General features: G+C 44.0%; 1 protein-coding gene across 2 annotated transcripts in view; it reads right to left on the bottom strand.

Annotated features, from left to right (window-relative positions):
• Positions 1-4129: 4129 nt before the first annotated feature.
• LOC143767654 (uncharacterized) overlaps positions 4130-25218 on the bottom strand; it is a 60730-nt gene continuing 39641 nt past the window's right edge. For both annotated transcript variants that reach the window (XM_077256110.1, XM_077256108.1), the window contains one exon: positions 4130-15076. In XM_077256110.1, coding sequence (XP_077112225.1) covers positions 13719-15076 — 1358 coding nt within the window. In that variant the 3' untranslated portion in view covers positions 4130-13718. The remainder of the gene's footprint in view (positions 15077-25218) is intronic.

The raw sequence follows: 25218 nt of genomic DNA, 5'->3' as shown, positions 1-25218 counted from the left end.
CTTGTGCCAAAAAACAGCAGTCATGGGTTCTAAGCAGCTGCCTAGCACTCTGAAAATGGTGGAGGCCCACAAAGCAGGAGGATATAAGAAGATAACAAAGCATTTTCAAGTTGCCCTTTTCTCAGTCCTAAATATAATTAAGAAATAACAGTTAGCAGGAACAGTGGAGGTTAAGATAAGGTCTGGAAGACCAAGCAATATATTTCTAATATTAAGGCGCCAGTAATGGGGAATCTCCACATACCTTCACTTGCAGAGAAGTTTATATGTGGGGTCAGGAGGGATTTACAGTGTGGATGTAGCTGAGCCGTATGTGTACGAGGTGTACGGAGCCGAGCTATGTGTGTACGAGAGCAGAGCCGTGTGTGTATGAGGTGTACGGAGTGGAACCATGTGTGTACGAGATATATGGAGTGAAGCTGCCTGTGTACAGGGTGTGTTGAGTGGAGCTGCGTGTGTACAGGTTGTACGGTGCTGAGCCATCCGTGTACCGTATGTACGGAGCAGAGTTGTTTGCGTATCGACAGGAGCCATGTTTGTACGGAGCGAAGCCGTGTGTCTACGACATGTACTGAGCAGAGCCGTGTGTGTACAACGTGTATGGAGCGGAGCTTTGTTCGTTTACTAAGTAGATTTTTTTTTATAAAACAATGATTGGATCCATCTCAATATTACATGTATTGTTCCACAATATTTCCCTCTATTATTCCTATCTGTGTATGTTAGGGCTAGCGGAACGCACCGAGTAAATATAGATGTTTATTATTATTGGTGCGTTCGCAGCCCGGGGTCCACCGTGCAGGAGGAACCTGCTGCTAGTGAATGGCGGCACTATTTGGCGGTATAGGCTAGCTCTGTTACTTCACAGCGTAGCCGTGAAAGGAAAGCACTGCGCCCTGTTAGACTCACAGGAGCACAAGCTAACTGCCGAACTGATAGCAGTCAGTGGTCATGCAAACATACAATCTCCTCACCGGAGGTGCCGGTATTCTAGGGGCTTATTTCAGCCGGGTCCCTGAATACATAGTAACATAGTTAGTAAGGCCGAAAAAAGACATTTGTCCATCCAGTTCAGCCTATATTCCATCATAATAAATCCCCAGATCTACGTCCTTCTACAGAACCTAATAATTGTATGATACAATATTTTTCTGCTCCAGGAAGACATCCAGGCCTCTCTTGAACCCCTCGACTGAGTTTGCCATCATCACCTCCTCAGGCAAGCCCTAACAGTAAAGAATCCTCTTCTATGTTGGTGGAAAAATCTTCTCTCCTCCAGACGCAAAGAATGCCCCCTGGTGCCCGTCACCTTCCTTGGTATAAACAGATCCTCGGTGAGATATTTGTATTGTCCCCTTATATACTTATACATGGTTATTAGATCGCCCCTCAGTCGTCTTTTTTCTAGACTAAATAATCCTAATTTCGCTAATCTATCTGGGTATTGTAGTTCTCCCATCCCCTTTATTAATTTTGTTGCCCTCCTTTGTACTCTCTCTAGTTCCATTATATCCTTCCTGAGCACCGGTGCCCAAAACTGAACACAGTACTCCATGTACGTTCTAACTAGGGATTTGTACAGAGGCAGTATAATGCTCTCATCATGTGTATCCAGAGCTCTTTTAATGCACCCCATGATCCTGATTGCCTTGGCAGCTGCTGCCTGGCACTGGCTGCTCCAGGTAAGTTTATCATTAACTAGGATCCCCAAGTCCTTCTCCCTGTCAGATTTACCCAGTGGTTTCCCGTTCAGTGTGTAATGGTGATATTGATTCCTTCTTCCCATGTGTATAACCTTACATTTATCATTGTTAAACCTCATCTGCCACCTTTCTGCCCAAGTTTCCAACTTATCCAGATCATCTGTAGCAGAATACTATCTTCTCTTGTATTAACTGCTTTACATAGTTTTGTATCATCTGCAAATATCAATATTTTACTGTGTAAACCTTCTACCAGATCATTAATGAATATGTTGAAGAGAACAGGTCCCAATACCAACCCCTGCGGTACCCCACTGGTCACAGCGACCCAGTTAGAGACTATACCATTTATAACCACCCTCTGCTTTCTATCACTAAGCCAGTTACTAACCCATTTACACACATTTTCCCCCAAACCAAGCATTCTCATTTTGTGTACCAACCTCTTGTGCGGCAGGGTATCAAACGCTTTGGAAAAATCGAGATATACCACGTCCAATGACTCACCGTGGTCCAGCCTATAGCTTACCTCTTCATAAAAACTGATTAGATTGGTTTGACAGGAGCGATTTCTCATAAACCCATGCTGATATGGAGTTAAACAGTTATTCTCATTGAGATAATCCAGAATAACATCCTTCAGAAACCCTTCAAATATTTTACCAACAATAGAGGTTAGACTTACTGGCCTATAATTTCCAGGTTCACTTTTAGAGCCCTTTTTGAATATTGGCACCACATTTGCTATGCACCAGTCCTGCGGAACAGACCCCGTCCCTATAGAGTCCCTAAAAATAAGAAATAATGGTTTATCTATTACATTACTTAGTTCTCTTAGTACTCGTGGGTGTATGCCATCCGGACCCGGAGATTTATCCATTTTAATCTTATTTAGCCAGTTTCGCACCTCTTCTTGGGTTAGATTGGTGACCCTTAATATAGGGTTTTCATTGTTTCTTGGGATTTCACCTAGCATTTCATTTTCCACCGTGAATACCGTGGAGAAGAAGGTGTTTAATATGTTAGCCTTTTCCTCGTCATCTACAACCATTCTTTCCTCACTATTTTTTAAGGGGCCTACATTTTCAGTTTTTATTCTTTTACTATTGATATAGTTGAAGAACAGTTTGGGATTAGTTTTACTCTCCTTAGCAATGTGCTTCTCTGTTTCCTTTTTGGCAGCTTTAATTAGTTTTTTAGATAAAGTATTTTTCTCCCTATAGGTTTTTAGAGCTTCAATGGTGCCATCCTGCTTTAGTAGTGCAAATGCTTTCTTTTTACTGTTAATTGCCTGTCTTACTTCTATGTTTAGCCACATTGGGTTTTTCCTATTTCTAGTCCTTTTATTCCCATAAGGTATAAACCACTTACAGTGCCTATTTAGGATGTTCTTAAACATTTTCCATTTATTATCTGTATTCTTATTTCTGAGGATATTGTTCCAGTCTACCAGATTAAGGGCATCTCTAAGCTGGTCAAACTTTGCCTTCCTAAAGTTCAGTGTTTTTGTGACAATCACACATAACCACACTGAGCAGACTCCACTGCGGCAGGAGAAGAATGGGAGACCGCAGCAGAGATGGCCCGAAATTCCCCCTGTGCAGAGGCGGGAACTCAACCCCTAACCCCCCTCCTAGGGCAATGAGCTGCGGAGCCTGAATGTGCTCAGCAGGCTCCCAGGACCTGTCCTCAGGACCATAACTCTTCCAGTCCACCAAATAAAATTATTTGCCTCGTACCACCTAGCACCCCAAAATAACCTCGTAATCACCCGTAGACGACCCCGATGTCTCGGCAGATGACTCGGAAAACCGGGACATGCATAAGGGTTTTAAGAGGGACACATGGAAGGTGTCGGTGATACCCAGGCATGGTGGAAGGGCCAGATGGTAGACCACAGGGTTAGCCTGTTCGAGGACCTTAAAAGGGCCCAAGTAGAGAGGTGCAAACTTAGTGGACTCAACTCGCAGCCTGATGTAACGGGCGGAGAGCCACACTAAGTCGCCAGGAGCAAAGGTCGGAGCGGGGCACCGATGTGCATCGGCGGAGGACCTCATTCTCTCCTTGGAGGCCCGAATGGCATCCTGAGTGCGGTCCCAAATGTCCCGTGCCTCCACAGCCCAGTCTGCCACCCTGGAGTCGGCGGAAGACACGGGCATAGGCACAGGTACCTGCGGATGCTGACCATAGTTAAGAAATTGGGTCTGTCCAGTGGAGTCGGCTACGGCGTTGTTCAGCGCAAACTCCGCCCACGATAGCAAAGATACCCAGGCATCCTGCCTGGCTGAGAGAAAATGTCACAGATATGTGACCAGAGTCTGGTTGGCCCTCTCTACCAACCCACTCGTCTCGGGATGATATGCAGAAGAGAGATTCAACTCAATGCTGAGAAGACGACAGAGCTCTCTCCAAAACCAAGATGCCAACTGAGGACCCCGGTCACTGACAATTTTGTCCGTCATACCGAGTAGGCAGAAGGTGTGTTTTATAAACCAAATATTAAAGAAATAGGAGAACTAGAGTTATAAATAATGGAATTTTTTTAATATATGTCAAAGAAGTTAATTTTAGATACACAATACAGAAATTCTATACATAAATAAATACAATGTTTAATTACATATCATATTTATAGAGATTGATCCTAAAAGGTGATAATATAGAGCTGCCGCCAACCGGGACAAATGTAACAGTGCTGAAAACTATGTCTACCTGAACCATGTGTCAAATCATGGGCTCGGAAATCATGCCATTAATCCTAAGCCAAAAAGGACACAGGTCATTTCTCGTGGTACAGCGCTGTTGCAAAGAAACACACACACACACATTAACAAAATAAGGGGTTAATTACCCATAACGGTGTCTCTATTTGAGTCCAGTCCTGTATTCTTCGGGTCAGAACGATTACAGTGATATCTAATTTATATCATTTTTTTTATGTTTTGTCACTTTTATACGATAAAAACTATTTTATATAAAAAAATTATTTCTGCATCACTTTATTCTGAGGACAATAACTTTTTTATATTTTCGTTAATGATGCTGTATGGCGGCTCGTTTTTTGCAGGACAAGATGACGTTTTCAGCGGTACCACGGTTATTTATATTCGTCTTTCTGATCGTGTTATTCCACTTTTTGTTTGGCGGTATGATAATAAAGCGTGTTTTTTTTGCCTTGTTTTTTTCTTTTTTACGGTGTTCACTGAAGGGGTTAACTAGTTAACAGTTTTATAGGTCAGGTCGTTACGGACGTGGTGATAAATGTGTACTTTTTTTTTTTTTATTTAGATAAAGAAATGTATTTATTGTAAAAAAAATATTTTTTTCTTTATTTAGGATTTTTAAAAAAAAAAATTTTTTTTTACACATGTAAATATTTTTTTTTTACTTTTTTTTACATTTCCCCAGGGGGGACATCACAGTAAAGTGACAGATCGCTGATCTAACACTTTGAAGAGCACTGCAGGGAGGCTTCCCAGTGCCTGCTGTGAGTGGCCAGTGGCCATTTTGGATCCGGGCCTACAGTGAGGAGGAGGTAGGAGACACTCGGAGCAATGCGATCACATCGCGATGCTCTGAGGGTCTCAGGGAAGCACGCAGGGAGCCCCCTCCCTGCGAGATGCTTCCCTATGCCCTATGCCGCTGGAACGCTGCGATCATCTTTGATCGCAGTGTGCTGGGGGTTAATGTGCCAGGAGCGGTCCATAACTGCTCCTGGCACATAGTGCCGGATGTCAGCTGCGATGTCAGCTGACACCCGGCCCTGATCGGCCGAGCTCCACCTGTGAGTGCGGCTGATCAGTGATGACGTACTATCCCGTCGGTGGGCATACGGGCCCACCCCACCTCGATGGGATAGTACGTCATATGTCAGAAAGGGGTTAAGAGCCATTTACTATCTGCAAATAGCCACAGTTCTGACAAAAGCCCTATAGTTCTGTCAGAGAACAGATGTATGGGCAAAATCCTCAGAATAACTCAGTCACTCACTACCCAGAGTATCTATTTGCTAGTTAGAACCTGCATATGTTAAGTAATCTATATATTTTTTTATTATTGAAATACTAATATTTTACAGTGGCTTACCTTCCTTCTGGAGTGTGTCAGTGACTGCCTTCTAGACATCTGTCCAGTCAGCAGTCTTCCTCATGATTGTGGAGCTACTGAAACAGACTAAGGGACCTTTTTTAAATGTTTAGGAAGCCATTGCAGGTGTTTTTGTTTTAATTTACTGACATAATGACTTTTGGGTTTTCATTGGCTGTAGATTTATTCAACAGAAATAAACACTTGAGATAGATCACTCTGTAATGACCCTATATAATATGAGTTTCACTTTTTGCATTGAAGAACTGAAATAAATTAACTTTCTGATAATATTCTAATTTAGTGAGAAGCACTTGTATGTGACTATGTAAAAACAATTAAGAACATAAAAAAAGCTTCTCCCCTTTTTTGAATTATTTTTTAAATGTGTTTATTAAACCACAAATCAAAATGTACTCATTAGTATACAACCACAATAATACATATGCATCTGTCAAAGTGGTTATAAAAGAACAGCAAATTTGTACATTAAATTGTTTGCACAATTTTAGTTTCTCAAATCCATATAATGCTGTATGGACAATAGATTAATTAGCAAATAAACAAAAAAAACAATATTTAGCCATATATATTTAGTAGTATATAGCTCAAAAAGACACTACATAACTAATTAAGCTACAAATATCCTGCCGCCAAGTATAGTCACACAATATCAATAGTCTTGTGATGCCATAAAATAGAATTCGATGCATTCTAAACATAACATTCATGGTGGTACTGGACCGCTACGTACTAGTATAGTAAAATTTCCCTAAATACCCCCTATTCTGATATAGAATTCGCTCATATGGTGTAGCTAAATTTACTAATTCAATCCAAGCTCTGAGAGAGGGATGTGAACCACCCATCCAATGTAATGCCAACACTTTCCTGGCCAGAAAAAGTGTCTCGCGCAGGAAAATCCTAGCATAGTGTCCCCAAGTCTTCTCATCCAACACCCCAAATAAACAAACTAGTGGACTAAGAGGACCAGGGGTTTGTATTAAGGATGTCAGAAACGATGTTACCGCGCTCCAGTAGGAAAGAATAATGGGGCAGTCTCATGTCTTATGTATAAAATCTGCGTCTAGTGAATGACATGTCAAACATTCTGAGGATTGGAGCTGACCCATTTAAAAAAAGTCATAACGGAGTCAGATATGATTGATATATTATATACAACTGAATCATTCTATTATTAACAGATGGGGATACCTTATCTCCTCCGAGTCTTCACCTTAAGCATCAGAGATAAGTCCTTCCCATTTCCCCTTAATTATCATTATAGCAGAGTCAGTTCCCACAGACATGTACGTATATGAAACGGAAATGAGACCTTGGGGACCTTGTGATTTAAGGACACCCATTAAAGGGAGAGATGAGATAGTTTGGGTCGTATTCATATAACGTAAATGCGAAAGAATTGGAACCTCGGGATATTATATTTAGTTTGTATTTGTTCAAAGGACATTAAAACATCATGATCATATAAATCTTTTACCAAGGAAACATTGTGTAAGATCCAGAAATCAGTGGATGAGTGGTTTAGTAACACTGGGAAATAATTATTATTCCATAGCTGCATTTCAGCTATAATGTCCTTAAAGCTAATTACTTTTTTCATTTGTTTCCAAACTGACCGCGCTAATTGAAGTAGGGGCAATAATCGAGGGACATTAAGTTTGTTTGTTTCCAGGAAACTTAACAGTCAATCAACCCTTGCAGCATGGACTAGATGACTTTCCGAGGCATCCATTTACCCAAAGCTTTAAACTGCCAGGACAAATAGTATAAAAAGAAGTCCAGCAATGCCGCTCCTCCCGTTTGTTTAGACCTCTGCAAAGTAGTTAAGTTTAGGTCTAATTTTCCCCCATATAAAAGACGTGATCATGGAATTTAAATTTGGGAAAAAGGATTTAGGAACCAATACAGCACTATGTTGTAGGAAGTAGCTAAACTTAGGAAGTAAAATCATCTTAATTAAATTAATACGACCGGCTACAGATAATGGAAGTTTACTCCAAGAGCCAAATTTAAGCTTGATCAGTTCCAATAGTGGAGGAATATTAAGCTGTAGGTCAAGGTCACTGCATTTGGATATATTAATTTTTAAGTATTTAAAATGAGACACAATAGGAAATGGAGACAAGATATCAAGGTGGACCATTGGCTATGAGAAAGGGGCAATAAGGCAGACTTATCCCAATTTATGTATAACCCCGAGCATTTACTAAATGTATCTATGGTAGTAATCACCTGTGACGTCCCATCTATAAATATCACCATATCATCAGCATATGAGCAGATAGTGTTTAAATGATCTGCTATGTTTATTGCCCTAATATTTGGAGAGGACCTTATACGTATTGCCAACGCCTCAATCGCAAGAGCAAAGAGGGCCGAGGTGAGGTGGCATCCCTGACGTGTTCCCCTAGATAGAGAAAATGATTCCGATACAGAGGGATTTATAATTATACGAGTTTTAGGTTTCACATACATTACGCCAATCCATTTTTTTAAATCTAGCACCAAAACCATATTTCTGTAAACAAGCAGACAAGAAAGGCCAATCAAGGGAGTCAAAAGCCTTAGCCGCATCCAAGGATGCCAAAGCCCAGATATTATCTGACATCAAAGAACTATATTGAACCACCGACTGGACCCGCCTTATATTAATAGAAGTACTTTTACCAGGCATGAAACCAGTCTGGTCTGGGAGTATAAGATCCAATATAAGCGAGTTCAGCCTAGTGGCCAGAACCTTAGTAAAGATTTTATAATCTACATTTATCAGCGATATGGGGCGATAAGATCCACATTCAAGGGGGTCCTTCCCTTCTTTCTGAATCACAATAATATTTGCCTCATAAAAGGAGTCTGGCAAATATCCTCCCTCCCAGATCCCTAGAAACATCTTTAAAAGAAGTGGTGCAAATATATCTCGATATTTCCTGTATAATTCAATGGGGAATCCATCCGATCCGGGAGCCTTCCCGGAAGCCATATCCTAATGGCACCTTCTATCTCCTCTATAGTAAAATCAGCATCCAGAAAGGCCTGCTGAGTAGGACTGAACATGGGGAATTTTATATCTGATAAATAATCCAAACATTCTGGGATACCAAGACCACTCCTAGAGGTATAGAATGTGCTATAATAATCAAAGAAACAATGAAGTATATCCTCAGTCGAGGTCACCACTGAACCATCCAATTTTCAAATTTGGAGTCTAGTATTAGACGTGTTATGCTGGTGCACCAAAAAAGTCAAAAATTAACTTGCCTGGTTCCCCAGTTCAAAGTAGGATTCACGGGTAAAAAATAGTTTGCGTTTAGATTTGGTGTCCATATATTTGGTATATAGTCTATGTGAGGTCAGCCACTCAATTCTATTTTCATTAGTTTGACTAGATATGTACGCAGCTTCTGAGTCCTTCAATCGCTGTTCCATCTCATCATCCTCCCATGAAGTTACCCTTTTAATATAAGAAATTGTAAAACATAAACATCCTCTTAAGTACGCCTTGAGGGTATCCCAAAATAGGTTAATATTCTGGGGTTCAGGGTGGGATGAAATTAAATGATCTAATTGACCAATAGTTCTATCATTCGAACCTATTAGCTTTAGCCAGAATAGATTTAACTTCCACAATATATTATTATACATTTTTATAGCGTCATTTATTCCATGGCGCTTTACATGTGAAAAGGGGGCAAATATAGACAAATACAATTAAACATGAGCAAAAAATAAGGCACACAGGTACATAAAGAGGGAGGACCCTGCCCACGAGGGCTCACAGTCTGCAGGGGATGGGTGAGGATACACTAGGAGAGGGTAGAGCTGGTTGTGCGGCAGTTTAGTAGGTTGAGGATCACTGCAGGCTTGTTGGAAGAGGTGAGTCTTCAGGTTCTTTTTGAAAGTTTCTATGGTAGGAGAGAGTCTGATGGGGAAGCACGGGAGAAGTCTTGGATGCGGTTGTGGGAAGAAGAGATGAGAGGGGAGTAGAGAAGAAGATCTTGAGAGGATCGGAGGTTGCATGTAGGTAAGTACCGGGAAACCATGTCACAGATATATGGAGACAGGCTGTGGATGGCTTTGTACGTCATTGTAAGGGTTTTGAACTGGAGTCTCTGGGCAATAGGATGCCAGTGAAGTGCTTGGCATAGGGGAGAGGCAGGTTAATAGTGGGGAGACATATATTAGTCGGGCAGCAGAGTGTAGGATGGATTGGAAGGGTGCCAGAGTGCTAGAGGGGAGGCCAGAGAGTAGGAGGTCAAAGTAGTCAAGGCGGGAGATAAGGGCATGCACTAGTGTTTTTGTGGTGTCACGGTCAAGGAATTCATAGATCCGGGAGATATATTTGAGTTTGAGGTGGCAGGAGGAGGCAAAGGCTTGGATATGTGGCTTGAAAGAGAGGGCAGAGTAGGGGATGATACTGCATACCGTAGGATTCTATGAGTTGTCCCAGGCCGAAGGTGTAGTTGGGGAAGAGTAGGGGTCCTAGAACAGAGCCTTGAGGAAAACCGACAGACAAGAGGAGGAGTGAAGAGGTGGTGTGGGGGAGGGAGACACTGAATGTTCGGTCTGTCAGATATGACGAGATCCAGGATAGGGCCGAGTCTGTGATGTCAAGAGATGAGAAGATCTGTAGCAGAAGGGAGTGGTCCACAGTGTCAAAGGCAGAAGACAGGTCCAGAAGGAGGACAGAGTAGTGTCGCTTGCTCTTGGCAGTTAATAGGTCACTGGTGACTTTAGTTAGGGCAGTTTCAGTTGAGTAATGGGGTCGGAAGCCAGATTGTAACCGGTCAAAGAGGGAGCAGGAGGAGAGGTGGGAGGACAGTTCAAGATGGACATGTTGTACCATAAATTTTAAGGCATAAGGAAGAAGAGATATCGGGCAATAGCTAGACACAGAGGATGGGTCGAGGGAGGGCTTTTTGAGGATGGGTGTGATCTTGGCATGTTTGAAGGATGAGAGGAAGACACTTGTTGTGAGTGAGAGGTAGAAGAGCTGTGTTAGGGTTGGGATGAAGACCGTGGCAAGATTAGGGATGAGGTGGGACGGGAGCAGGTCAAGCGTGCAAGTGGTGAGGTGTGATCTTGACAGGAGGGTGTAGAGCTGATCTGCCATGGTGAAGCTGGTTTTGGAGGAGCAGGGTTAAGCAGCTAAGAGGGGCATTGGGCGCTGTGAGCCAAAGCTTTCTCTGATCGTATCGATCTTTTTTAAGATATAGGCAAAGTCTTCAGCAGAAATGAGAGGGGAGGGAGGGGGTGCGGTTACGGTTAATTTGGCCAAATCTAAGTCTATGTATAATTAGACTGTGATCTGAGAACCCTTTATTACCATGCTTTATGTCATCTACCCATGTAGCTAAACTACTGGATCCAAGTATATAGTCTATACGGTATAGAATGCGTCTAGTAGATGAGTGACAAGTATATTCCTTCACCTTAGGATGACGCATCCTCCATAGATCTAGCCACCCACTACCCTCTATGACCAATGCTAGCTGAGACGAAGATGGAGAAGGGGTCCATCCAGAAGTCCCACCATCCAGCCTAATTCTGTCAAGACAATTGTCCATGACTAGATTAAAGTCTTCCATGCAAATAATGTGTGCATCCGGATAATTTAAAGCAAAGCTCATTGCCATTTGAAGAACCGAGACATTGGCTGGGGGAGGATTATAAAACACACAATATAAAAGGTACCTACTTGAATTTATCAATGCATGTACAAAAATAAAGCATCCCTCAGGGTCTTTCTGAGCCTCCTTGACCTCCCATCTAACGTCTCTATGTATCAATAATGATATACCCCCTTGAATAACTAGTATGGGATGTGTGAATGAACCATTGCACCCATGGTTTCTGTACGCACCGAGCTGAATCTCTGGTTAGGCGCGTTTCAACCAAAGCCACAATATGAGGGTGATAACGCTTAATCTGTTAAAATACCTTAACTCTCTTAAGAGATTTAAGACCCATCACATTCCAAGTCATACATATAATTTTAGAAGCCATGTTTTCTCATCCAAATATGATATACATTATAACACAGGTAAAATTTACAGGCATCATATAAAGACTCTTGGCGGCAGCTTCTACATAAACAAACAGAACTGATATAAGTGAGAACAAAATAAAATTCAAAAATAAAGTTGCAAGTCTTGTGCTCCTATCATGGATTGAACAAGGGAATACCCTCACTGAACACAGTGTCCGGTATTGCTGTTCAACTGGACGCTAGTGGAAAAAGCTCAAATCATACAATTGTTAGGAGAGTTCCAAATTAGCTGCAAGCATATCAGGACTTTTTTTCATGAGATCCCATATGGGATCGGAACCACTCAGCTGCCTCCGCTGGATCCGTAAAAAAATATGGAAGAACTCTCATGGACAATTCGGAGTCGAGCTGAATAGATCATTGAAGAAAGAACATTCTTTCTTCTGAGCTGCTTCTTGATCTCCATAAACTGTGCCCGTTGTTTCTAGAGTTCCATAGAGAAATCAAGGAATATTGAAATCGTTGCATTATTGAACTTAATAGGACTCTTTTGTCGTGCTATGCATATAATAGCATCTCTGTCTTTACTATTGAGGAGACGGAGTCTAGGTAGACTGAAGAGATTTTATAGGGACCCTATGAGCCCTTTCCACAGAAAATGTGGAGAATTCATCTCCCAAAGTATCCTTTAGCCAACCTTCAAGGAATTGCTCATGCTGCTGGCCTTCCGAACACTCCGGTAATCCAATGATTCGAATGTTATTCCGGCACAGTCTATTATCCAGATCATCTGCATTTTGCTTCCAGGCATTTATGGAGCCAGCCTCTTTTGTCAATTTAGTCTCTATAGGTGTAAGATTGTCCTCCAAGTGTGATAATCTTGATTCAACTTCTGTAAAGCGCCTCCCCATGGCTTGCAAATCTTGCCCTACTTCAGAGTGCACATCCTCTATTTTTCCGGTCAGGGATGTTCTAGGTAAAGATATGGCTTGCATTAACTGTTCGGATGACTGTTTAAGAGTTAGATCCTATTGGTCACCACCTTCTCAATATCAGAAATGCGGTTTTTACACTGATCCGCAGTCTTAGCATGTGATGGATTATTCCTGAGAGATCATGCATTATCAGATGGATCAATCCTTGCAAACTCTTAGTTTGTTTGCCATCCCTGACCATTTTAAATGATTCATGGTTAACAAATATAAAGTATAGCAAGTTGAGAAAACGTGTATTTATAGAGTTCCCTCTTTCTCTACTTCCAGATGCAGCAGTATTATTATAAAGTATACATATATACTTGTCTAGGCACATTAATACAGAGGAGTGCAAACAGCTCCAAGTATTTAGTAAGGTAGAGTGCTGGGTTTTATGGCAAATCTGAAACTGTTGCACAAGTCCTGTGTAGCAGAATGACCTGCAGCATCTGCAGGGATGGCAACAAGAGTCCAGAGACCCTTGAAATGGTGGGAACCGACGAACCAGCTATATTATCAATAAGGGAGCGCTGAGCTCATTTCTCAGAGCTCACACCGTGCTTCCCCCTCAGGTACCTCCAGGATATAGCCGCACTGCTCAGTCAGTCCCTCCAGGAGCAAAGTCCACAGCTCCATGCCTCCTGCCACCCAAGCGCACAGTAGAAAATGTCCACCTTCCTCCACAGGCCTTATGTCCCATGAGAGTTTAATCAGAACCCGACACACCAGAGTCGCGGACCGCACTTCTCCAGGAGCCGGAGACCTCCAAGAGCCCAGGGAACTACACTGCTTGCAGGTAAACTCACTTTAACAAAGTCAGGATTGTGACATGATTATAGGAGCTCTGTCTGGACATGTCCTCTCAGCTCCACTACACCGCCACTCCCTCCTGTGTGAATTCTTTGTTGGCTAGAAAGATTGTTTCTTCACAAAACATTTTCCGCATTATGAACAGGAAAAAGGCTTCTCCCCTGTGTGGGTTTTCTGGTGCCTAACAAGATTCACTTTGTAATTAAAACATTTCCCACATTCTGAACAGGAAAAAGGCTTCTCCCCTGTGTGAGATCTATGATGTCTGACAAGAACTGATTTATCTAGAAAACATTTCCCACATTCTGAACAGGAAAAAGGCTTCTCCCCTGTGTGGGTTTTCTGGTGCCTAACAAGATTCACTTTGTGGTTAAAACATTTCCCACATTCTGAACAGGAAAAAGGCTTCTCCCCTGTGTGAGATCTATGGTGTCTGATAAGAACTTTTTTTTCTGTAAAACATTTCCCACATTCTGAACATGAAAAAGGCTTCTCCCCTGTGTGAGATCTATGGTGGGTAACAAGATTTGCTTTCTGGTTAAAACATTTCCCACATTCTGAACAGGAAAAAGGCTTCTCCCCCATGTGGGTTTTCTGGTGGCTATCAAGAGTCGCTTTCCTGTTAAAACATTTCCCACATTCTGAACAGGAAAAAGGCTTCTCCCCTGTGTGAGATCTATGGTGTCTGATAAGAACTTTTTTTTCTGTAAAACATTTCCCACATTCTGAACATGAAAAAGGCTTCTCTCCTGTGTGGGTTTTCTGGTGCCTAACAAGATTCACTTTGTGGTTAAAACATTTCCCACATTCTGAACAGGAAAAAGGCTTCTCCCCTGTGTGGGTTTTCTGGTGGCTAACAAGATTCGCTTTCCTGTTAAAACATTTCCCACATTCTGAACATGAAAAAGGCTTCTCCCCTGTGTGGGTTTTCTGGTGGCTAACAAGATTCGCTTTCCTGGTAAAACATTTCCCACATTCTGAACAGGAAAAAGGCTTCTCTCCTGTGTGAGTTCTTTGGTGGGGAACAAGCTGCGCTTTCCGAATAAAACATTTTCCACATTCTGAACATGAAAATGGCTTCTCCCCTGTGTGAATTCTCCGGTGACTGACAAAATCTGATTTCTGGTTAAAACATCTCCCACTCTTGGAACAAGAAAATACATTGTTTGCTTTGTGAAGGTTTTGTTGTTTGAGAAAGGACTGTATTAGGGGAAAACTATTTCCATATTCTGATAATGAAGATGTCTTCATTGCTTTAGGAGCAGTTCCTTTTTTAATGCTTATTTTGTGACTTTGATTTTCCTTAGTAGTAGGTAATGAATCAGAAGACAGGACCTTTTCCAAAAGATCAGATGACAGATCTTTGCGGTGATGGGATGGTGGTGTATCTGGAGTAATGGCATTCACTTCAATTGTATCCTGTGGGATCTCAAGATCATCTGATTTAAACATTGAAGATGTCAGCTGTCCTGCTGATCTCCTGGTACGGTCATCTGCCAAGAATAAAACCAATTATTATTTTAGAATAAAATATCCTTGAATTCTATATTTTTGAACATTTCTACTTAAATGGTCTGTAAAAATGGAAAGTTATGCAAAATTATTTAATTATTCACCAAGACAATGACAGTTTACAGTTAACTAGACTGTGCTCAAACCACATTAAGCATCCATGCTTTTGGCATCACTATAGGAGAAGAAACCACTTATTTTCTGGTTTTCTGCAATTTTGTCATATTAGGGATTCTGCAAATTTTGTCATATTAGGGATTCTGCAAATGGTGTTTCCCATCTCCTCTGGTATCTGCTCCTGCAATGTCTGCTTTGGACACCAGACGCGGCTTACTCATTCTGCAGGCGATGCTGGTAACAGAGATGGGGTTGGAACCAGAAGCTGTTGGCAGTGCAGGCTCTATCCAGCCACTAAGATTAGGGAGCCTGTCATCTGTAGTACCATCCAGTCTGGCAGTATGGGCATGTGTGCTGTCAGCTGCAGTAATCTGCTCCCTGTTTTAGACAACTGGAAAGCACCACACCTTTTTTAATCAGATAAATTTCTATTAACCATGATATTCACAACAGATCACATGTTCATACTCATTTTATGTTTTACAGTAAATTAACCCCCCCCCCCCCCCATGGAGACCATATCAGGTGGAAACAATAATTCATCCATAGTTGACAATATCAACCAGAGTTCCAGTTTACCAAAAGTTGTACTCTATACTGGTATAACATTAATTAATCCTATCCAACCACGGCTGCCATAATGAAGAGAATAAATCCAGCCGTCTCTCCTGGTGTAAATACTTTTCTCAAATTCAATTATGTGGCTCTTTTGAGCAATGAATTCGCGTCCGGACGGAGGCTCCTCTCTAACCCAATATTTTGCAATCAGTTTCCTTGCAATAAACAATCTTGCAATTACAATTTTAGTTGTATTGCCAGTTAACATTTCCTCCACATACCCTATACATATACATATCAACGGATGTCGTATGTCGCATGTGGCATGTCGCATGCGGTATGTCGCGTATGTCATGTCGCGTATGTTATGTCGCGTATGTCATGTCGCATGTCATGACGCATGTATGTCGCATGTCATGTTGCATGTTGTGTCGCATTGTGCATGTCGTATGTCGCATGTTGTACATCGCATGTCGCATGATGTATGTCGCATGTTCAATGTTGCATGTTGTGCATGTCAAATGTATGTAACATGTATGTTGCATGTTGTATGTCGCATGTTGTACGTCGCACGTCGCACGGTGCATGTCGCATGGTGCACGTCGCACGGTGCACGTCGCATGGTGCACGTCGCACGTCGCATGGTCAATGTTCTATGTTTTGCATGTCAAATGTGGTAACATGTAGGTCGCATGTTGTATGTCGCATGGTGCATGTTGTATGTTCAATGTTGTATGTTGTGTGTTGTATGTGCACACAGTCTAGACGAGCCCAGCTCTGCTACATCTGGATGCCTGACAAATACTTGCTTTTCAGGCATACTGATCACATGGATTTATTTGGAGAAAAATTATTTGTATTGAGCTTTTCAAATATTTTAGTAGTCCATTTAAAATGGGCAAGGCAAGGGGCAAGGGACGGGGAAGTGGCCGTGATGCTGATGGTGAACGCAGAGGATGAGGCCCAGCTGAAAGTGAACAACAAAGAGCCACATCTTCGCGCTCGACCTTCCTGTCCTACTTTCTAGGGGACCGCAGCACACCACTATTGAAGCCACAGCATTGTGAAATGATTGTTGGTTGGATACCGAATAATGCTTCTAGTCACTAAGCCACCACCACGTCTTCCACACGGTCAAGTATGAGTAGCCGTGAGTGAGGACCGGATATTGCCCACCCTGATCTTCCTTCCTACCATCATGCCGAGTGCCCTGAGACAAATGATCCCGCACTTGGACACTCCAAAGAGCTGATCAGTTTACCCTTTAACCCCTTCACCCCCGGAGCTTTTTCCGTTTTTCCGTTTTCGTTTTTCGCTCCCCTCCTTCCCAGAGCCATAACTTTTATATTTTTCCGTCAATTTGGCCATGTGAGGGCTTATTTTTTGCGGGACGAGTTGTACTTTTGAACGACATCATTGGTTTTAGCATGTCGTGTACTAGAAAACGGGAAAAAAATTCCAAGTGCAGTGAAATTGCAAAAAAAGTGCAGTCCCACACTTGTTTTTTGCTTGGTTATTTTGCTAGGTTCACTAAATGCTAAAACTGATCTGCCATTATGATTCTCCAGGTCACTACGAGTTCATAGACACCTAACATGACTAGGTTATTTTTCACCTAAGTGGTGAAAAAAAATTCCAAACTTTGCAAAAAACAAAACAAAATTGCGCCATTTTCCGATACTCGTAGCGTCTCCATTTTTCGTGATCTGGGGTCAGGTGAGGGCTTATTTTTTGCGTGCCGAGCTGGCGTTTTTAATGATAGCATTTTGGTGTAGATACGTTCTTTTGATCGCCCGTTATTGCATTTTAATGCAATGTCGTGGCGACCAAAAAAACGTAAATCTGGCGTTTCGAAATTTTTTCTCATTACGCCATTTAGCGATCAGGTTAATGCTTTTTTTTTATTGATAGATCGGGCGATTCTGAACGCGGCGATACCAAATATGTGTAGGTTGGGGTTTTTTTTTATTGATTTATTTTGATTGGGGCGAAAGGGGGGTGATTTAAACTTTTAAAATTTTTTTTTTTTTTCACATTTTTAAAAACCTTTTTTTTTTACTTTTGCCATGCTTCTATAGCCTCCATGGGAGGCTAGAAGCAGGCACAGCCCGATCGGCTCTGCTACATAACAGCGATCATCAGATCGCTGTTATGTAGCTAAAATGCAGGTGTGCTGTGAGCGCCGACCACAGGGGGGCGCTCACAGCCACCGGCAATCAGTAACCATAGAGGTCTCAAGGACCTCTATGGTTACAATGGAGGAGCATCGCCGACCCCCGATCATGTGACGGGGGTCGGCGATGCGCTCATATCCGGCCGCACGGCCGGATGCGGTAGTTAAATGCCGCTGTCTGCGTTTGACAGCGGCATTTAACTAGTTAATAGCGGCGGGTGATCGCGATTTCACCCGCCGCTATTGCGCGCACATGTCAGCTGTAAAAAACAGCTGACATGTCGCGACTTTGATGTGCGCTCACCGCCGGAGCGCACATCAAAGCGGGGGTCCCGACATGTGACGTACTATTCCGTCACATGTCGGGAAGGGGTTAAAGATTCCGGACTCTCGGCCGGTCAATTTGAAGTGGGGCCACATGAGATCGCATGTAGCGATGCCTAAAGATTTAAACAGCCACGGTCACACGAAGGCGATGGTGGGAAAGTGTCACAAGAGGTGGACGATGAGACACAATTGCCAGAAAGTCAGGAGGAGGAGCAGGGTGCAGATGTGGAGGACGAGGTGGTGGATGACTAAAGTATCTGACCCAACCTGGCAGAACGACATGCAGAGCGAGGACAGCAGCACACATGGGGAAGGAGGCATATCACCCCAACAGGCAGGAAGAAGCAGTGTGGTGGCCATAGACAGAAGGCGTGCATCCGTTCCCCGTAACACCAACATGACGGAAGTTGCCATTCCAACTGTTAGATCAGCGGTTCTCAATCTGGGGGTCGCGACCCCGAGGGGGGTCGAACGACCAAAACACAGGGGTCGCCACCTCTCTCACCTCCCCATCCACCTTCCCCCCGTATGCCTGGACTGCTAGCCAGTGGCGTAGGAAGAGGGGGGCGGTCCGCCCCGGGCGGCACAATGCTGGGGGTGGCACAATGCGGGGGTGAGTCAGTGCAGCGGCTGCAGCCGGCAGGGGGGCGCAGTCGGGCCGCCTAAAGCGGCGGTCCGCAGTGTCTCCCCCGGCGGCTGCATTCTGCCGCCCCCCGCACTGTGAGTCAGCTGTTCTGTGTGCCGACTGTCAAGCTGACAGCCGGCACACAGAAGCTGCGGCGCGCCGGCTCCCAGTGTTCAATTGTACTCGTATCTGTGATACGAGTACAATTGAAGCTCTGACTGCCGGGTCAGAGCGACGGCAGCAGCGTGATCAGGTCATGTGATCACGCTGCTGACGTCACTCACCTGCGCGGCAGAGCAGGACACACAGAGCGGTGGTAAGTGCTCCAGTGGAGCTGAAGACACCGAAGGTGCAGGGGAGCATACATTGTGGGGGGGATTTACTGTGAGTGGGAATGGGGGACATACATTGTGGGGGGGATTTAATGTGAGTGGGAATGGGGGGATATATTGTGGGAGGATTTAATGTGAGTGGGGATGGGGGGATATATTGTGGGGGGATTTAATGTGAGTGGTGGTGGGGGATATATTATTGGATGGGGGATATTTAATATGAGTGGAGCTGGGTGGATTTATTGTGGGGGGGAGATTTAATGTGAGTAGGGAGGGGGGATTTATTGTGGGGGGGGGGAGATTTAATATGAGTGGAGATGGGGGGATTTATTGTGGGGAAGGGATTTAATGTGAGTGGAGATGGGGGTATTTATTGTGTGTGGAGAATTGGAGTGGAGATGGGGGATTAAATGTGTGTGGGGGGAGATTTGTCATGGGGATGGGGGGATTTAATGTGTGGGGGAGATCTAAGGACACAAAATGAAGAGCAAAGGGGGAGATGGGGGGGCATATATGAGGAAACAGTATGGGGGATGGGTGCAGACAGTTTGGGGTCAAACGGGGGAATGTATGCGGACACAGTATGAGTAGCGATGTGAAAAACGTATGTGGACAGAGTACGGGGAGTGAGGGTGTTGGGATGTGTGCATGCGTAGCATGGGGGACAGTGTAAGGGCACAGCCAGGAGGGGACAGTATACCAAGGAGGGGAAGTATGATGAGAGAGTACAGTATAAATACTGGGCCCTATAGGGGGGACACAGTCTGAGAGGACAGTGTGAAGAGGGGGCCGGTATGGAAAGGGGAGGTCAGTGTAAAGAGCGTGTACCATAAGAGGGACAGTGTGGGGGTCATATTTTGTGCAGACAATATAGTGAGGGGCAATTTTTTATTCAGGAGCATTATAATGACACTTGTATCTTTAAGGGCGTCATGTGGAGATTTTCTGCAAAAGAGCGGAGAAGATGGAAGTCTGCAGAGATGGCTGTGGATGAGAAAACGCATCATGGGGTCTGGACAAGATGAAGAAAAGAAGAACGGCTCCAGAGGCGACGTCATCTATAAGGTACCTGGATGTAAATGTTATTTGTGATACTGACTAATTCTCATGTTTTTATTTATGTTAGGAGCATTAAAGGGGATGTCCTGGTTTGTAATGAGTCTGCAGTCATTCTTTGTGACTGCAGACTTCTGACTTCTCACAGTGCGCCTTGCACACTGTCAGGATTCTCTGGTGCTGGTGATTTACATACATGCGATCACGTGCTGACTAGACATGTGTGGCCTCACTCAATGAAAATGAACTGAGTGAGGCCGGGCACGTCTATTCGGAATGTGGTCAGAAGTATACAAATCACATACTTGTGCTGACATGACCGTCCACCGGCAAGGGAGAATCCTAAAAGTGTGCAGTGCATGCGTTGTGAGATTTCAGAAGCTGCGATGTCAGGATTCAGCTCTGCAGGTTCCAGTCGTCGACACATGGAACACTTCACTCATATGCGACTTTCATACTCATGGTCCTGTGACATCGAGCTTCTCTTCTGCTTCTCTCAGTTTTTCACTGAACATTGGGAGCTTAAGGGAGAGGAGCTCGTCGGTACATGACTAAGTGTGAAAATCACATAAGTTCGGGGGGGGGGGCGCCAAACTCGGGAACAGCCCCGGGCGGCAAAAGCTCTAGCTACGCCCCTGCTGCTAGCTTTACTCCCGGCATAGCTTTGGGATCCCCGCAGGAAAATGAATAGATCGCGCATCGGATCTAGGGAGATACCAACTTCCGACGTCCCCCCTTCTTGTTTGGTGTAGCCAGGACAGATCCGGAATCTGTGGCACGTATCTGGCAACGGAATGCAGGGATGCAGGAAGAACGCGGCTGCCGGCATCGGTAATCGGCTTGAAGGGCTGCGGAAGAGCACGCCATAAAGGAGCCGTTCGGTACCCAGCAGTGATCCGCCGCCATCACTGTGTTCAGGGGCGTAACTACCGCGGTCGCCATTGCGACCGGGCCCCGCAGGTCAGGGGCCGCGGGCCGGCAGGTCTGAGCAGGGCCGGGCTGGCCATCGGGCACTTCTGGCAAATGCCAGAAGAGCCGATGCCAGTAGTGGGCCGCTGCACTGTTCCTCCCCCGGAACCCCCCCCCAGTGCCGCCGCCGCATTTAACTATACCGGCGTCTATGACACCGGTATAGTTCAATGCAATGATGAAAGAGAGAGCGTCACCTGACGCTCCCTCTCCCATCATTCCCCGCTCTGCCTCTGACAGTACACTGCGGGTGCGCGATGACGTCATATCATACCACTGTGCGGGCTGTGCTGGATATACCACTGTGAGGGCTGTGCTCTATATACCCCTGTGCAGGCTGTGCTGGATATACCCCTGTGCTGGCTGTGCTGGATATACCACTGTGAGGGCTGTGCTGGATATACCACTGTGCGGGCTGTGCTGGATATACCACTGTGCGGGCTGTGCTGGATATACCACTGTGCGGGCTGTGCTGGATATACCACTGTGCGGGCTGTGCTGGATATACCACTGTGCGGGCTCTGCTGGATATACCACTGTGCGGGCTGTGCTGGATGTACCCCTGTGCTGGCTGTGCTGGATATACCACTGTGAGGGCTGTGCTGGATATACCACTGTGAGGGCTGTGCTGGATATACCACTGCGGGCTGTGCTGGATATACCACTGTGCGGGCTGTGCTGGATATACCACTGTGCGGGCTGTGCTGGATATACCACTGTGAGGGCTGTGCTGGATATACCACTGTGCGGGCTGTGCTGGATGTACCACTGTGCGGGCTGTGCTGGATATACCACTGTGCGGGCTGTGCTGGATATACCACTGTGCGGGCTGTGCTGGATATACCACTGTGCGGGCTGTGCTGGATATACCACTGTGCGGGCTGTGCTGGCACCCAACACCATGTTGCAGTGCAGGAGATTCCTGCAACATTTTGTGATTATTTATTATGTTTGATTTGTAGCAATGAGAATACATAATGCATATCAGATATTTACATTCCGAATCATAACTAATAAAATTACAGTTTTAACCCCTTCACCCCCAAGGGTGGTTTGCACGTTAATGACCGGGCCAATTTTTACAATTCTGACCACTGTCCCTTTATGAGGCTATAACTCTGGAACGCTTTGACGGATCTTGGCGATTCTGACATTGTTTTCTCGTGACATATTGTACTTCATGTTAAAGGTAAAATTTATTCGATATAACTTGCGTTTATTTGTGAAAAAAATGGAAATTTGGCGAAAATTTTGAAAATTTTGCAATTTTCCAACTTTGAATTTTTGTGCCCTTAAATCACAGACATATGTCACGCAAAATACTTAATAAGTAACATTTCCCACATGTCTACTTTACATCAGTACAATTTTGGAACCAAAATTTTTTTTTGTGACGGAGTTATAAGGGTTAAAAGTTGACCAGCAATTTCTCATTTTTACAACACCATTTTTTTTTAGGGACCACATCTCATTTGAAGTCATTTTGAGGGGTCTATATGATAGAAAATACTCAAGTGTGACACCATTCTAAAAACTGCACCCCTCAAGGTGCTCAAAACCACATTCAAGAAGTTTATTAACCCTTCAGGTGTTTCACAGGAATTTTTGGAATGTTTAAATAAAAATGAACATTTAACTTTTTTTCACACAAAATTTATTTCAGCTCCAATTTGTTTTATTTTACCAAGGGTAACAGGAGAAAATGGACCCCCAAAGTTGTTGTACAATTTGTCCTGAGTACGATGATACCCCATATGTGGGTGTAAACCATTGTTTAGGCGCATGGCAGAGCTTGGAAGGGAAGGAGCGCCATTTGACTTTTCAATGCAAAATTGACTGGAATTGAGATGGGACGCCATGTTGCGTTTGGAGAGCCCCTGATGTGCCTAAACATTGAAACTCCCTACAAGTGACACCATTTTGGAAAGTAGACCCCCTAAGGAACTTATCTAGATGTGTGGTGAGCACTTTGACCCACCAAGTGCTTCACAGAAGTTTATAATGCAGAGCCGTAAAAATAAAAAATCATATTTTTTCACAAAAATGATCTTTTCGCCCCCAATTTTTTATTTTCCCAAGGGTAAGAGAAGAAATTGTACCCCAAAAAATGTTGTGCAATTTGTCCTGAGTACGCTGATACCCCATATGTGGGTGTAAACCATTGTTTGGGCGCATGGCAGAGCTTGGAAGGGAAGGAGCGCCATTTGACTTTTCAATGCAAAATTGACTGGAATTGAGATGGGACGCCATGTTGCGTTTGGAGAGCCCCTGATGTGCCTAAACATTGAAACTCCCTACAAGTGACACCATTTTGGAAAGTAGACCCCCTAAGGAACTTATCTAGATGTGTGGTGAGCACTTTGACCCACCAAGTGCTTCACAGAAGTTTATAATGCAGAGCCGTAAAAATAAAAAATCATATTTTTTCACAAAAATGATCTTTTTGCCCCCAATTTTTTATTTTCCCAAGGGTAAGAGAAGAAATTGGACCCCAAAAAATGTTGTGCAATTTGTCCTGAGTACGCTGATACCCCATATGTGGGTGTAAACCATTGTTTGGGCGCATGGCAGAGCTTGGAAGGGAAGGAGCGCCATTTGACTTTTCAATGCAAAATTGACTGGAATTGAGATGGGACGCCATGTTGCGTTTGGAGAGCCCCTGATGTGCCTAAACATTGAAACTCCCTACAAGTGACACCATTTTGGAAAGTAGACCCCCTAAGGAACTTATCTAGATGTGTTTTGAGAGCTTTGAACCCCCAAGTGTTTCACTACAGATTATAACGCAGAGCCGTGAAAATAATTTTTTTTTTTTTCTCAAAAATGATTTTTTAGCCCCCAGCTTTGTATTTTTACAAGGGTAACAGAATAAATTGGACCCCAAAATTTGTTTTCCAATTTGTCCTGAGTACGCTGATACCCCATATGTGGGGGGGAACCACTGTTTGGGCGCATGACAGAGCTCGGAAGGGAAGGAGCGCCATTTGGAATGCAGACTTAAATGGATTGGTCAGCAGCCGTCACGTTGCATTTGCAGAGCCCCTGATGTACCCAAACAGTACAAACCCCCCACAAGTGACCCCATATTGGAAACTAGACCTCCCAAGGAACTTATCTAGATGTGTTTTGAGAACTTTGAACCCCCAAGTGTTTCACTAAAGTTTATAGCGCAAAGCCGTGAAAATAAAAATTCCTTTTTTTTTTCGCAAAAATGATTTTTTAGCCCCCAGTTTTGTATTTTCACAAGGGTAACAGGATAAATTAGACCCCCAAAGTTGTTGTCCAATTTGTCCTGAGTACGCTGATACCCCATATGTCGGGGGGAACCACTGTTTGGGCGCATGACAGAGCTCGGAAGGGAAGGAGCGCCATTTGGAATGCAGCCTTAAATGGATTGGTCTGCAGGCGTCACGTTGCATTTGCAGAGCCCCTGATGTACCCAAACAGTACAAACCCCCCACAAGTGACCCCATATTGGAAACTAGACCTCCCAAGGAACTTATCTAGATGTGTTGTGAGAACTTTGAACCCCCAAGTGTTTCACTACAGTTTATAATGCAGAGCCGTGAAAATAAAACATCTTTTTTTTCCCACAAAAATGATTTTTAGCCCCCCAAATTTTTATTTTCCTAAGGATAACAAGAGAACTTGGACCCCAGAAGTTGTTGTTCAATTTGTCCCGAGTACGCTGATAACACATATGTTGGGGTAAACCCCTTTTTGGGCGCACGGGAGAGCTCGGAAGGGAAGGAGCACTGTTTTACTTTTTCAACGCAGAATTGGCTGGAATTGAGATTGGACGCCATGTCGCGCTTGGAGAGCCCCTGATGTGCCTGGACAGTGGAAACCCCCCAATTCTACCTGAAACCCTAACCCAAACACACCCCTAACCCTAATCCCAACGGTAACCCTAACCACACCCCTAGCCCTGACACACCCATAATTCTAATCCCAACCCTAATCCAA

Source organism: Ranitomeya variabilis, chromosome 4 (genome assembly GCF_051348905.1).
Source record: "Ranitomeya variabilis isolate aRanVar5 chromosome 4, aRanVar5.hap1, whole genome shotgun sequence".
Taxonomy (NCBI): Eukaryota; Metazoa; Chordata; class Amphibia; order Anura; family Dendrobatidae; genus Ranitomeya; species Ranitomeya variabilis.
Note: the sequence above shows the minus strand (reverse complement) of the source record. Positions and strands in the feature narration are given on the sequence as shown.